This window comes from Hylobates moloch, unplaced genomic scaffold (assembly GCF_009828535.3).
Source record: "Hylobates moloch isolate HMO894 unplaced genomic scaffold, HMol_V3 SCAFFOLD_15, whole genome shotgun sequence".
Taxonomy (NCBI): domain Eukaryota; kingdom Metazoa; phylum Chordata; class Mammalia; order Primates; family Hylobatidae; genus Hylobates; species Hylobates moloch.
Genome location: NW_026652290.1, coordinates 40,446,435 through 40,461,522, shown reverse-complemented (window position 1 = coordinate 40,461,522; position 15,088 = coordinate 40,446,435). Strand labels below are relative to the sequence as shown.

The 15,088-nt window shown below is 38.2% G+C and overlaps 1 protein-coding gene across 3 annotated transcripts in view; it reads left to right on the top strand.

The window, feature by feature from the left end:
• Positions 1–294: 294 nt before the first annotated feature.
• IL18RAP (interleukin 18 receptor accessory protein) overlaps positions 295–15,088 on the top strand; it is a 34,346-nt gene continuing 19,552 nt past the window's right edge. The window contains exons 1-5 of one of the 3 annotated variants that reach the window (XM_058429056.1): positions 295–356; positions 501–1,504; positions 4,879–5,048; positions 5,515–5,839; positions 5,935–6,118. In XM_058429056.1, the coding sequence (XP_058285039.1) occupies positions 4,979–5,048; positions 5,515–5,839; positions 5,935–6,118 (579 nt within the window). In that variant the 5' untranslated portion in view covers positions 295–356; positions 501–1,504; positions 4,879–4,978. Of the gene's footprint in view, positions 357–500; positions 1,505–3,297; positions 4,247–4,878; positions 5,049–5,514; positions 5,840–5,934; positions 6,119–15,088 lie in introns of those variants that run through there. The other 2 variants (XM_032177918.2, XM_032177919.2) reach the window with 2 other exon arrangements.

The window sequence follows — 15,088 nt, the reverse complement described above, 5'->3', positions numbered from 1 at the left end:
ACCCAAGTAACTTTAGACTTTAAATGTATTTTCCTTTATGTATTAATAAATTATTGCTTTATAAAGTTGGTGGTGGAGAGGTAATTTTTCTTTTTCAAAATTAGAAAGTTAATCACAATATAGGCTTTAGTGTTTATCTCAAACGTCACACTTTTGGAGGTTAGTTTTATAAGAAGAAAACCAAAACCCACTGCTGAGAAATTGAGTTGAGAGTTAATATTCTTTACAGGAAATTCCTGTAAAGGAAACCAGCTTACTCACTCTTTCAACTAAACCCAACCACAAACTTTATCTCGTCAAGGAGGTTGGTCAGAGTTTGAGATGCTTCTTCTTCAGAGCACTTCCTATAGAAAGAGGTACTTTATTTGATTTTCCTCTGTATGACCATCCATTTCACAATGTCAGTGGTCATTTACAAAATAAGGTTTTCCTTTTTCCTCCAGTTATAACCCTTTATTTTTGCGCTGGTGTGAGTAACATGGCTACTGTGTCTTCTCTAGGTATCTCTCTGGATAGGAAGAAATATACTAGAACCCTTTGAAAATGGATATTTTCACATATTTTCCTTCAGATACAAAAGCCGGCAGTCACTGAAATAAGGACTTGAAGTTCCTTCCTCTTTTTTTATGTCTTAAGAGCAGGAAATAAAGGTAAGAGAGTAATACTTCTTTTTTTTCACTAGATTTCCTAACCAGAAAACATAAATTGGGAGAATAGCTTAAATAATTTAAAAAACGAGTTGCTAATACAATTACTTTTCAAGAAATATTTTAGAATAACAAATGGGTTATTTAATAACAAAATTTACATCTCCATATATATGGAGTCTTCACTTAAAAAAACTGATGGTTATAAAATTAACCTGTTTATAGTGCTTTGAGCATTTTACAGGAAGGGCTAAGAGCAGAGAGATTCAAGATGTTTGCCAAATTTGAATGCCCATTTAAACTTAACTATAACATCTTTGATGGCAGGCAGTACAGCTTCATTTTCTGTTATCCCTAGACAATGGGGTCTAAAGCCACCACGGAGCATCTGGGAATCATAATGATATCAGTTGAATTAAATACTGTCACTATTACACGAGACCAAATCTCTGTCTGCAGGTGTTCTCTGTGAAAAGTGATTTAAGTCTGACTTTGATGGTGACGTTTCTCTCCCTGGGTCTCAGATCTCTGTTGACACTGCTTTCTCCAGCGCTTTCTTCTCTCTTCCCCATTTCCCACCACAAAGTTTTGTGGGGAAAGTTTGGTTCATTATTTCTCCCAGAGACAGCTGAAGGTGTAGACTTGATCAACTGAAAGAGAAATCTTCATCCTCTAACAAAAGATGTGATTCTCAAAAAATGCATCTGGAAAATAATTGAAGAAGAGATTCTGTAGATTCTCCCAGCACTTTTGGGCTCTCAATTCCTTCTGTGAAGGACAGCGTATGGTGATGGGGAAATCAGAAGCTTTGAGACCCTCTACACCTGGATATGAATCCTCCTTCTAATACTTATCAGGTATGTGATTATCATTGAGAATGGGCACTGCCATTCCAAGCAATGTGAGCCTTAGTTGTCCATCTGTAATACGAGAAGGACAGCACCCTGCTTCACTTTACAGAAAGTAAATGAGTGCCACATTATTTTATTCCCACAAGCAGAGTCTGAAGCTTGCTTTGGCTTAAGTTGCCCAGTGCTCAATAAATGATGTACTCTGCATTTGGGTGGCTCCTTCCAATTCAGTGAAGCATTTTAGTGATGGCAGCATGGAAGACATCACTTAGACATTAGACGGCCTTCAAAAGATAGATATTAACAAGCAAGCCACACAGTGTGGGTGTGTTGTCCCACATAAATGAGACTTCCAGAATGGGCTTGGGCTCACATTGGCCAGTTGCCTACAATGCTGGCAACAGCTACTGTAACTCAGAACTGACCCGCCTCCCCAAGCTCTATGCTTATCCCTGAGCAGGGCTTCCCAAAGATGTCTCCCGGATGAGCATGGCGGCTCTGACACTTGTTTATACTGTAGGTGCCATTGTTCTTCTCCTTGAGAATCTGATTTAATAAGTCCTCAAGAAGCTCCAAAATCTGCATTTGTAATAAGTGTTTCGGGTGATTCTTATACTCAAGATGATTTGAGAAACACTGTCCCAGAGTGAAAGCTGCAGCCTGCAATCAGCCCCAGGTAGCCGGAGGTCTGAGGCCAGTGGGTGGGTGGGTGCATCAGTAGGCAGTATCTGTCATCTCAAGGTTGGCGGAAATTCCTGAGGGCTGGAGACTTCTGGGCATCATGGTAACTAATTTGCTATAGGCTTGGACATTTAGACATAAATTGCGGGATGGTAGAGCTGGGATGATCTTAGCAATCATCTGATCTTATGATTTGCAAGTCAGGGAGCTTCTTTTAAAATTACAAATATCCTGGCTTAAACATCAGAAATTCTGATTCCCTCATTCTAAGGTGGAGGAACTACTGATACAGTCCGGACATTTTATTTTGCAGGTAAGAAAGCTGAAGTCCAGAAAGAGCCTAAGTGACTTAACTGGAGCCACACAGTATGTGAATCACCATAATAGATTGCTATGTGTTTGTTCTGATGGCTCTGGAAGTGTTTATCATTTTTTCAGAACACAGAATGTATTACTAATTATTCATTTGGCACTCTCCTGGGATCAGGATATATGATTTCTGAAATGGGATCTCTGCTCTTCAGGAGCTCCCGATCTAGTGGGAGGACAAGGTGTAAGGAACAACTGACCTACTGCAGCACGGTTAAATCCTGAACAAGTCACTACTGAGCTCCTGTTATTAGCTAGGCTCTATTCCTGCAGAGAGGCTGCAGGACTCAGAAAGACAAACTCAGTTCCTGCTAGGATGGAACTTATATTCTAGTTGGGGAGAAGTTTTAGGAATAAGATATTTTCAGACAATAATATGTGCTAAGACAAAAGTCATTTAAAATGAGTAGCAAGAGAGATGGTTGTTGGCAAGAAGGGAGAGAGGCGCTTCTTTATCCAGGTGGTCAGGGAACGACTCTCTGAGGAAGAAATCAGATAAGACATGAGACAGCTAAACGCTACAGCATTTGTCCATGGTGCTCTGGAATCTGTGCTTCATCACGTGGGTGGCGGGAGCTGGTGACGTTTTGGGCATGGAAATGAAATACTCAGGCTTGCTTCTTAGGAAGATGTGTCTGGTGGTGGAGGTGGAAGACTGTTCTTCCGGAGACTTTGTGGACAAGGGAAAGGCAAGTGGGGAGACCATATCTTTAAAGGCCGTTGCTGATCCTGCCTTGTTCCTTGATTGCAGTCCTTGTAAGAGCAACTGTCAGTTGTCAGCAATGGGGATAATGCAGTGACCTTAACACCTATCCCTGGCATTCTGTAAGGCGCATTGCACAGAACCCCCTTTTTTTCTTCCATGAACACTCCTTGCTGTCAGCAGACAGCCAGGTCAGCATCAGCAGCCAGGTGGTAGCATCCTGTACTTTCCTGTACTTTCTGGTTCCACCTGGACAAAGTGGTCTGGACAGACTTTCCTTCTCACCTGCATGGTTCTACCTGCCTCCTGTCCAAGATTAATCTCTCCATGGTATCAGGGACCCCACTTCTTCTGGCTTCCTGGGAGAAAGCAGTCCATGCACCCTCTCCTCACTCTCACTTGTATTTGTCCTCACTGACCTGCTGACACATTCCCCTCCAAGTGGAATCCTGCCCAAAGCCCTCTCATCTCCAGAAATGAGCAAACACTTCCTCCTGTCTTCCTGCATCATGCAGCCTCTAGAAGGCATGGTTCTTCCTCACATTCCCTCTACTCCTCTCTCTCCACCCTGAAGCACTCCGTTATCTCACCCCAGCTGCACATGCTGAGATTTTGGTGACCAAACCAAGACTCTTTGGTGGACGCTTTTTAGTCCTTCTGATGCCCAACTCCTCTGCAGCTTCTGAAACTGATGTCTAGTCTCTCCTCCAAGCTTTCTCTGTCTGGATTACCAAGGTGGTCTCTCTGCTCTGCTCCTTGCATTCCTTTTAGGTTTGTCATTCTTTATTTTCCATTAGCCCTGGCCTACTCTTAAAGGCTGAGGTTCCTTAGGGAAATTCATCTGCCCTCCCCTGTGGGACAACAGAAACACTCCAGGCTTGTTACAGATGCCCCAGGCTCCCTCCAGCTGCTGAAACCCAGACCCCGCTCCGAGTCATACCCCTCCCCACACTGCTGCCCTGGAATTCTCCAGCTGGATCCCCCCCATATTTCAAGTAAGTGGTTTGAAAGGTCCTGTGACTACCTTATCAACAGAGGGGACACAAGTCCTTTGGACACAGCCCAGATCTGATTCTCTGGAGGGGACCTGCTCCCCCTTTCATATTTGAAAGAGTTGATAGTGATGCCATCCAGTGACAACTTTCCCTCTTGCATGTGGGGAAGGGAGAGGCAGGTGGCCTCTATTCTCTAATAGTACAGACTAGTATGTGCAAACATTCTCAAATTTTATCAATAGGAGCTATATCTCTAGCTTTCCTAACCATGAAAAATCTGACATTTTTATTCAACTTTGGTCATTTTTTCAGGAAAAGTTAAACATAACTCTTTCCAAATTACTCATGGAAATATATGTGCTAGGTGAGCACATCAAAGAAAAAAGATTAATGAGGGGAAGAATCGCATTACAAGAACACACTGCATAGAGCTTAGGGATATAGGGAGCTTGAGATGATTAGTAAGAAATGACACAAGTGAAAAGGTTGCTACACACCATTGGAAATACTCACGTAAGTTATAGGCAAGTGAAGGCTGGTTTGGGTAGGACCTGCCCTTTCAAAGCTTCCTGTGTGAGTTGCACTTTGTTCACTGGTTCTGATTTCTTCATTTCCCATTTCTTGATTTACAGAAATGAAGGGGATACTCAGGGCGGAGTTCTGAATCTCAAAATACTCTACTCTGGCAACGGAATGAAGTTATTGGAGTGATGACAGGAACATAGGAGAACAATGCTCTATTTGGGCTGGATATTTCTTTGGCTTGTCGCAGGAGAGAGAATTAAAGGATTTAATATTTCAGGTAGGGGTTTTCACTTTTCATGTTAGCACTGTGAGTCTGTGGTCAAACGTAAAGTGATGGATAACCTGATATATCAGCAGTGTGATATATTAATACACAACCTTTCCATCCTACTGTTAAAAAGGGACTGAGAGGAGAATTATTGGGGTGAAGAGCTTTCAGCTGACACCAAGCATTGTTGAGGTACCCTGTTACTGTAGTTGAGTGTTCAGTGAGAGCAGCTGACGAGGGATGAGCCAGGGTTCTACCATCTTTTCCAGGAAACCAGGGCTGCTGCTGGTGATGCTGGAGTCCACTGGGAGGGAATTAGAACAGGCACTTCATTTCCCCTACAAAATGGACAGTGAAGAAGAAAGACACACAAGGAAGCTTAATCTCTTGTTAAGTCAAGTACTAGATGTAAATATAAGCTAGAATTCCATTTTCTAATGTGTTTCCATGTTGTTTTGTTTATTATGATTTTCAGGTTGTTCCACAAAAAAACTCCTTTGGACATATTCTACAAGGAGTGAAGAGGAATTTGTCTTATTTTGTGATTTACCAGAGCCACAGAAATCACATTTCTGCCACAGAAATCGACTCTCACCAACACAAGTCCCTGAGCCCCTCCCCTTCACGGGTAGTAAGGACCTATCTGATGTCCAATGGTGCCGACAACCTTCGAATGGAGATCCATTAGAGGACATTAGGAAAAGCTATCCTCACATCATTCAGGACAAATGTACCCTTCACTTTTTGACCCCAAGGGTGAATAATTCTGGGTCATATATTTGTAGACCCAAGATGATTAAGTATGTTCCAAATGCATTTCTATCTGAAAACATTTCCAAATCCTCTATTATCTAGACAAAATATCTATGTTCACAGGATCTTGTTAATTTCCTAGGAGCCCCTATGATGTAGCCTGTTGTGTCAAGATGATTTTAGAAGTTAAGCCCCAGACAAATGCATCCTGTGAGAATTCCGCATCACATAAGCAAGACCTACTTCTTGGGAGCACTGGCTCTATTTCTTGCCCCAGTCTCAGCTGCCAAAGTGATGCACAAAGTCTGGAGGTAACCTGGTACAAGGTAAGAGTGAATTCTCTAAAATTAATATAAGAGCATTGTTTTTATGGTATCATGTTCATGGGCTTTTCACAGAAAAGCGTGTTTGAGAATCTGAGGTATACAGCTTTTCAAAAACTGGCCCTGTGCCTTTGCAGGAGATTTGACTTTCTAAAATAATCATGTCCCCTGGGAAGCCACAGAGCTTGATATTCTAATTATTAGAGGCATCCTTTTGATCAACACCAGAGAAACTTCTAAAATTCAAGTATATTACACATGAGGTTAGACATAAACCTACTAACATCTGCTAATGTAGGAAGATAGGTTTACTCATTTTCACTGTCTTCGGAAAGCAACAGGCATTGCAAAGGGGAAGGGAGCACTCAATACACAAGTCTTGAAGGGTTTGTGAAAGATAAAGGAGCCTGAAATACATTCCCAAAAAGACAGCTCTTGGAGGACAGTTAGGACAAATCCAAGGTGGGCCTGAGTGACAGATGTCTTGCACAGGTGAGATGGTGGAAAGGAGTACAGTGCTAAGAGAAAAAGGGAACAAGAGCAAGTTTCACAATGACTTTGAGCTATGAACCACATGTACGTGAATTCCCATAACAAAAGCATTTCATATTTCCATCGTGTTTTATAGTGTTTCCAAGTGCTAGCAGATGATGAAATGCTGCCTAACCATCTCCTCCAACAGAGCCCCCTGTCAGTTGACTCTTGGGTGGTGGAATCCAGGAATAGAATCTAAATCGCTTCCTACAATTGCAATACCTATTTGAAGTCCAATACTTTGTCTTCAAAATTATGCATAATTTTATATTCAACCTCATAATATATGTGTTTGTTAATATAAAAATATCATTCTAAATTGCTACTGATTAAAGTCAGAAAGATGAGTTATGTTTATCTAATGGTTTAATGCATCCCGAATTTTAAGAATGAGAGTCTCCTGGGGATACAGTTACTATGGTATGAGGAGACATTTGCCTACTTGATTCCTGAGACTCCAGGCTAATAGGAGGACAGATGTTATCACATCTTTTACAGAAATAAATATACAGGGCGGACGAACGGCATGGGGTATGGTCTCACATTTGTGTTTTTATATGACATCGAAAGAATGCTGGTCTCAATAAAACCCGAATTTCAGAAACATTCATTTCATAACCTCTAAAATGAGGTTAGTAAGAAGAGCCAATAGTTTTGTTCGTTATTTTCAGTTCTCTCTCAAGAACAAAACTTCCTTTGGTTCAAAGTATCTGCCATCCAAGATGGCAGCTGTCTTGTTGTCTTGGTGGGCTGTTCTCAGGCCAGTAACGCAGTATTGTCCCCATTATTTCAGATGAAAATGTGTTTGGCTTTTCAATGATCATACACCTGAAGTGAAAGCTATGAATTTTTACTTTTCAGGTGAGCACAAGTTGCATAATAGTTGTCAGCTCTCTTCAAATATTGCTTTTATAAACTAAACCCTAACTGTATGACATTCACAAAAGGAAGCTTTGTTTCACTTCCCTGGGGCTTTGACTGCAAACGTCAACATGTGTTTAATGGTGAACAGGCAGCTACCCTAAGAATAGGTGAAAAATGGCTGTCATTAAAATTGTACCTCTGATACAGATTTGGACAGGTCCTGGTTTTGTGAATTACACATATGTGTGTGTGCACTCACACATACACATGCATATACAGTCACATAGTAACCTGGAAATCACAGACCTTATGGCAGTAGTACATCACTAAAAGTGACGGCATTAGGCAGGAAAAAACACCTAATGCCTTTTTCCTTCATGCTAACCCCCAGGTTCTCAGGTGGTGGGTGGGTCATACCTATGACCCATCTCTGAATAGATGAAGCTGACACTGGCTGAGAGAATGAAAACGTGGCTTTATTGAATTCAGATGAAACTGCTGACCAGGGATACACCCACCAGATATACAGAGTATACAACTGAAATAAATCCCTGGGCTTGGAGTCTCTGGAGCATTCCACAATATTTTTAATTGGCAAATTAAAAACAGGCTTGCAGATTGTTAAAAAATTTTTTTTTCAACTTCTTTATTTTAAAGTTATTTTTAATTAACAAATCATAATTGTATACATTTACAATAGATTAAATGTATACAATACATTTAATGGTCAATAGATTTAAAAAAAAGATGCCAAGAACACACAATGGGGAAAGGATTACCTCTCCAATAAATGGTGTTAGAAAAACTGGTTATCTATAGGGAGAAGAATGAAATTGTATCTCATACCACATACAAAAAAAAGTATTGACGTGATGTTTTGATATATGTATACAATGTAGAGTGATTAACTCAAGCTAATTAACACATCCATCACCTTGCTTACTTTTTTTTGTGGACAGACATTTGAAACTTATTCTCTTAGTTATTTTGAAATGTGCAATACAATATTATTGGCTATAGTTATCCTGCTATGAAATATGTCTGAAAACTTATTCCTCCTATCTATCTGAAACTTTGTACTCTTTGACCAGTATCTCCCCATTCACCCTCTTCTCCCCACCAACCAAGCCTCTACTAATCATCATTCTACTCTCTACTTCTATGAGTTCAACTTTTTAAGGTCCTATATATGAGTGAGATCTTGCAGCATTTGTCTTTCTGTGCCTGGCTTATTTCACTTAGCATAGTTTCCAAGTTTATTCATGTTGTCCCACATGATTGAATTTCCTTTTGTAAAGGCTGAATAGTATTTCATTGTGTACATGTATCACATTTTCTTTGTCCATTCCTCTGTTGATGGACACTGAGGTTGATTCCATATCTTGGCTATTGTGAATAGTGCTGCAGTAAGCATAGGAGCGTAGTTAACCCTTTGCCATATTGATTTCAATCTCTTTGGATATGTACCCAAAAGTGGGATTGCTGAATCATATGGCAGTTCTATTTTTAGTTTTTCTGATGAGACTTCATAGAGTTTCTCATAATGGCTGTACTAATTTACATTTCTACCAACAATGTACAACAGATTAATTTTTTTGATAAAAGCCACTCTAACAAGTGTGAGGTGATATGTCATTGTGTTTTCAATTTGTATTTCTATCATGATTAGTGATACTCAGCATTTTTTCATATAGTTGTTGGCCATTTGCATCCTTTCTTTTGAGAAAAATCTTTTCAGATGTCTTGCCTATTTTTAAAATGGGATATTTGTTTTCTTGCTAATGCAGTGTTTGAGTTCCTTATGTATTCTTGATATTAACTCCTTATCAGATATATGGCTTGTAAATATTTTCCCCATTTGGTGGGTAGTCTCTTCACTCCATTGATTGTTTCCTTTGCTACACAGAAGCTTCTTAGTTTTATGCTATATCATTTGTCTATTTTTGTTTTTGTTGCCTGTGCTTTCAGGGTCATATTCAAAAAAAAATTGGCCCATAACAGTGCTGTAGAGCTTTCCCCCTGTTTTCCTTTAGAAGTTTTACAACTTTAGGTCTTATATTTCGTTCTTTAACCCATTTTGAATTGATGGATTCTATGTGCTATGAGATACAATTTCATTCTTCTCCCTGTAGATAACCGATTTTCCTAACACCATTTATTGGAGAGATAATCCTTTCCCCATTGTGTATTCTTGGCATCTTTTTTTTTTTTAAATCTATTGACCATAAATGTGTGGGTTTCCTTCTGGGCTTTCTATCATATTCCATTTGTTGATGTATCTGTTTTTATGCCAGTACCATGCTGTTTTGATTTAAATGGCTTTGCAATATATTTTGAAATCAGAGAGTGTGAAACATCTAGCTTTGTTCTTTTTCTCAAGATTGTTTTGGTTATTTGGGGTCTTTTGTGGTTCCATATGAATTTAAGCGTAGTTTTTTGTATTTCTGTAAAAATAACAACATTTTGATAGGGTTGCATTGAATATGTAGATCACTTTGAGTAGTAAGGACATTTTCTCAATATTAATTCTTCCAGTCTATGGACACAGGATACTTTTATATTTATTTGTGTTTTCTTCCATTCCTTTTGTTAGTTTTTTTAAAATAATTTTCAGTATATAGGTCCTTTACCTTCTTGGTTAAATTTATATCCAACTATTTTACTATGTTGGTTCCTATGGTAAGTGGGCTTGTTTACTTAATTTCCTTTTCTGCAGACAGTTCATTATCAGTGCAGGGAAACACTATGATTTTTATATGTTGATTTTACATCCTGCAATTTTACTGAATTCATTTATCACTTCTAACAGTTTTTTGGTGGAGTCTTTAGAGTTGTCTATAGATGAGATCATGTCATCAAAAAATAAAGGCAATTTTACTTGTTTTTCTACTAAAATGCTTTTTATTTCTTTCTCTTGCCTAATTGATCTGGCTAGGACTTCCAGTACTATGATGAAAAGAGGTAGTAAGAGTGCACATTCTTGTTTTGTTAATCTGTTCTTACAGGAAAAGATTTCAACTTTTCACAATTGAGTATAGCTATGGGTTTGTCATATATGGCCTTTATTGTATTGAGGTACAGTCCCTCTATACTTAATTAGTTGAGGGTTTTTATCATGAAGTGTGTTAAATTTTGTCAAACGATATTTCTGCATCGATTGAGATAGTCATACAGTTTTTATCTTTCATTTTCTTAATGCAGTCTATCATATTTATTGATTCATGTATATTGAATCATCTTTGCATCCCAGGGATAAATCCCAGTTGATCATGGTGAGTGATTCTTTTAATGTATGGTTGAATTTGGTTTGCTAACATTTTGCTGTGGATTTTTGCATCTGTATTTTTCAGGGATATGGGCCTGTAATTTTCTTGTACTGGCCTTTTCTGGCTTTGGTATCAGAGTGATGCTTGCTTCATAAAATTAGCTTGGAAGCTTTACTACTGATTCAGTCTCTTGATTCATTATTGGTCTGTTTAGATTTTCTATTTCTTTATGATCCAATCTTGGTAGGTTGAATGTGTCTAGGAATGTATCTTTTTCTTTTAGATTATTCATTTTATTGGCATATAATTGTTCATAGTAGTTTCTTATAATCCTTTGTATTTTTGTGATATTGGTTGTAATGTCTCCTCTTTCATTTCTGATTTTATCTATTTGAGTGTTCTCTTTTTTCTTAGTCTAGCTAAGAGTTTGTTGATTTTGTTTTTAGTTTTTTCAGTAAACCAACTCTTAGTTTTATTCATTTTTGCCTACTGTTTTTCTAATCTCTGTTTCATTTATTTTTGCTTTTATCTTTGTTATTTCCTTTCTTCTGCAAACTTTGGGCTTAATTTATGACCCTTTTTCTAAATCTTTCTGTGTATCATTAGATTGTTTATTTGAAATCTTTCCTGTGTTTCAATGCAGACATTCATTGCTATAAATTTCCCTCAGGACTGCTTTTCCTGCATCCCACATGTTTTAGTACATTGTGTTTTGACTTTTATTTGTCTTGTTATTTTTTAACTTCCTTTTTATTTCTTCTTTATCCCATTGGTTGTTTAGGAGCATTTTGTTTCATTTCTGCATATGTGCATATCTTCCAAGATATTTTCTGTTTTTAGATTTCTACCTTTATGCCTTTGTAGCCCAAAAGACACTTGATATGATTTCAATTTTCTTAAAGTTAAGACTTAGCTTGTAGCTGAACATATCCTTCCTGCAAAATGTTCTATGTGTACTTGAGAAGGATGTGTATTCTGCTGCTGTTGGATAGAATGTTCTGTATATGTCTGTTAGGTCCATTTGGTCAAAAGTGTAATTCAAGGCCAATTTTTGAAGTTTATTTTCTGTTTAAATGAGCTGTCCATGGTTGAAATTAAGGTATTGAGTTTCTTACTATTATTGTATTGTAGTCTATCTCTTTCTTCATTTAATAAATGCCTTATGTATTTAAGCGCTCTAATGTTGGGTGTCTATGTATCTACAATTGTTATATCCTCTTAGTGAATGGACTCTGTATCATTATACAATGATCTTTCTTGTCTCTTTTTATAGTTTTTTACTGAAAGTCTATTTTGTCTGATATAGGTAGAGCTATCCCTGCTCTCTCTTGGTTTTCATTTGTGTGGAATATCTTTGTTCATCCTTTCCCTTCTAGTCTATATGTGTCCTTATTAGTAAATCTCTTGAAGGCAACATATGGCTGAATTTTTAAAAACCCGTTTAGCCTTTAAATGTCTTTTGATTGGAGACATACTGTAAATGGTTTGATTAATCCATTTACATTCAAGGTAATTATTGGTAGATATGCACATGCTGTTGCCATTTCGTAACTTATTTTCTGTGTGTTTTGTAGGTTTTTTTGTTACTTTTTTCTCTGTTAGTATCTTCCTTTGTGTTTTGATGGCTTTCTTTGGTGCTATGCTTTGAATCTTTTATATTCATATTTTGTGCAACTACTACACATTTTTGTGTTGTGGTTACCATGAGGCTTCCATAGAACAGTTTATAACAGGCTATTTAAGCCAATAACAGCTTAACTTTATATACAAAAAGTACACTTTAATTTCCTTCCCCTCACCTTTTATGGTTTTGATGTTAAATTTTACATTTGTTGTAGTTTCTATTTGTTGATGATTAATTACAGCTAGGGTTGTTTTTATTAGTTTTGTCTATTGACCTTCATAGTAATGATACATTGCTTTATATACCACGCTTACATTATTAGAAAATTATGAATATGACTATGTATTACTTATTACCATTGAATTTTTTACTTTCATATTTTTTGTTATTTTTTTTTTTTTGAGACGGAGTCTCGCTCTGTCGCCCAGGCTGGAGTGCAGTGGCGCGATCTCGGCTCACTGCAAGCTCCACCTCCCGGGTTCACGACATTCTCCTGCCTCAGCCTCTCCGAGTAGCTGGGACTACAGGTGCCCGCCACCACGCCGGGCTAATTTTTTTTGTATTTTTAGTAGAGACGGGGTTTCACCGTGGTCTCGATCTCCTGATCTCATGATCCGCCTGCCTCGGCCTCCCAAAGTGCTGGGATTACAAGCGTGAGCCACCGCGCCTGGCCATATTTTTTGTTATTAATTAGCAGGCATTCATTTCAGTTTAAATAATTCCCTTTAGCATTTCTTAAAAGTAGACCAAGTAGTGATGAACTCCTTTAGTTTTCATTTGTCTGGGAAAGTTTTAATTTCCCTCTCATTTCTGAAGGACAGCTTTGCTTGGTTGGCAGTTTGTTTGGGTTTTTTTCCTTCAACACTGAATATATCATCCCACTCTCTCCTGGCCTATAGTGTTTCTGCTGAGAAATCCACTGATAGCAATACTGGGACTTTGTTGAACATGATATGTTTCTCATCTCTTGCTACTTTCAATATTCTCTTTTTGTCTTTGAATTTTTGATAATTTGATTATGATGTATCTTGGTAAACCCCTTTTGGGTTGAATTTGATTGGCAACATCTGAGTTTCCTATGCATGAATGTCATCTTTCCCTAGATTTGGGAAATTTTCAGCCAGTATTCCCTTAAATATGCTTTCTGACTTCTTTTTTCTTCCATCTTCTAAAATTCCTATTATGTGAATCTGAGTTCTCTTGAAGGTGTCCCATAATTTCCAAAAGGCTTTTCATTCTTTTTTCTTTTTGCTCCTCTGACTAGATAATTTCAAACATCATCTTTGATATCACTGATGCTTTCTTCTGCTTAATCAAATCTGCTGTTGATAATTATAGTTCAGGTATTATATTCTTTATCTATAGGATTTCTTTATTCTTCAAACACCCACACTTCAAGGAGAAGGATTTCTATTTAAAACTTTTTTTTATTTCTCCATTAAACTTTTCATTTTGTTTGAAAATTGTTTTTAAAATTTATTTTATTTTTTGTGCATATTTTCTTGTAGTTTCCTAAACTACTTTAAGAAGATTATTCTGAAGTTTTGTCAGTCATTTCTTAGATCTTTACTTCTTCCAATTTCATTATGATACCTTTATTAGTTTCTTTTGGTGGTGTCATATTTCCTTGATTTTTCATAATCATTGGTCCTTGCATTGGTGCCTATGCAGTTGAGGAAACAGCCACCTCTTTTGGTCTTTGTAGGTGATCTTTGGCGGTAGCAGACCTTCACTATGTAGTCTAGCTTGGGATTCCAGGTGGGCAAGTTGGTAGCAACCCCAGATAAGCAGACTTTGGTGTTGAGTTTTCTAGGTAGGCTTGGCTGTTTTCTGTGCACTGAGGTCAAGTGGAATTGCTTGCTGTACTTTGCGTTCCAGTGAGACTACTTTCTGAACTCTACGGTCAGGTTGAGTTGCTGGCTGGGCTCTGTGATTGCCTCTGATCAGGCAAAGTTGCAGACTGTCTTCCCAAATAGTCTGCAACTTTGCCTGATCAGAGGCAGTCACAGAGCAATACCCTTGTGTCTTCCATTCACCCACAACATGAAGGAGTTGCTTAATTAACTAAAAGGGCACCCAAATGCCCTACATCTGGCCGAGAAATACCGTTGTTAGAATGTGTAGTTGGGCAGGGCAACATGCTAGGCTCTGAGGCAAAGTGAGTTATCTGGGATTGCTGCTCAGCAATTTGGGATGGGCAGGGGGAGAAACTAGGCTACAAAGATGTGTGTGGGCTTGATCTTACCTCTGGGCCAGGGATAGCCTTAAGCAGAGCATTGAGGCTTGATTGGGTTGCCACGCACCTTCTGGGCCTGGGTGGGGCCAGCTGCTCCCTCTGCAGATAATTGCTGACCTGCCCTTGCCTCCTGGCCCAGGGAAGGCTGCAGGAAAGTGCAGGGGCCTGGCTGGGTCACCATGCTTGGAGATTATTAATTAAAATATTTAACGACTGAAAAAGTCAGAATTAAAGTGAGTTATTTTTTATTTATTCTACTAACTTTTTCTATGTATTTTTCTAATTTCTAAAAATGTAATGAAAAAATAGCCTCAGCATAAACAGACTTCATCTTAAATAAATAATAGTTACATGTAATGTAACAGCATTTTATGATCTTCAGCTAAGCAAATCCTTGACACAAGTCAAAATTATAATCAAGGGCAGCAGGAAAGTCTCTTCTGTACTGG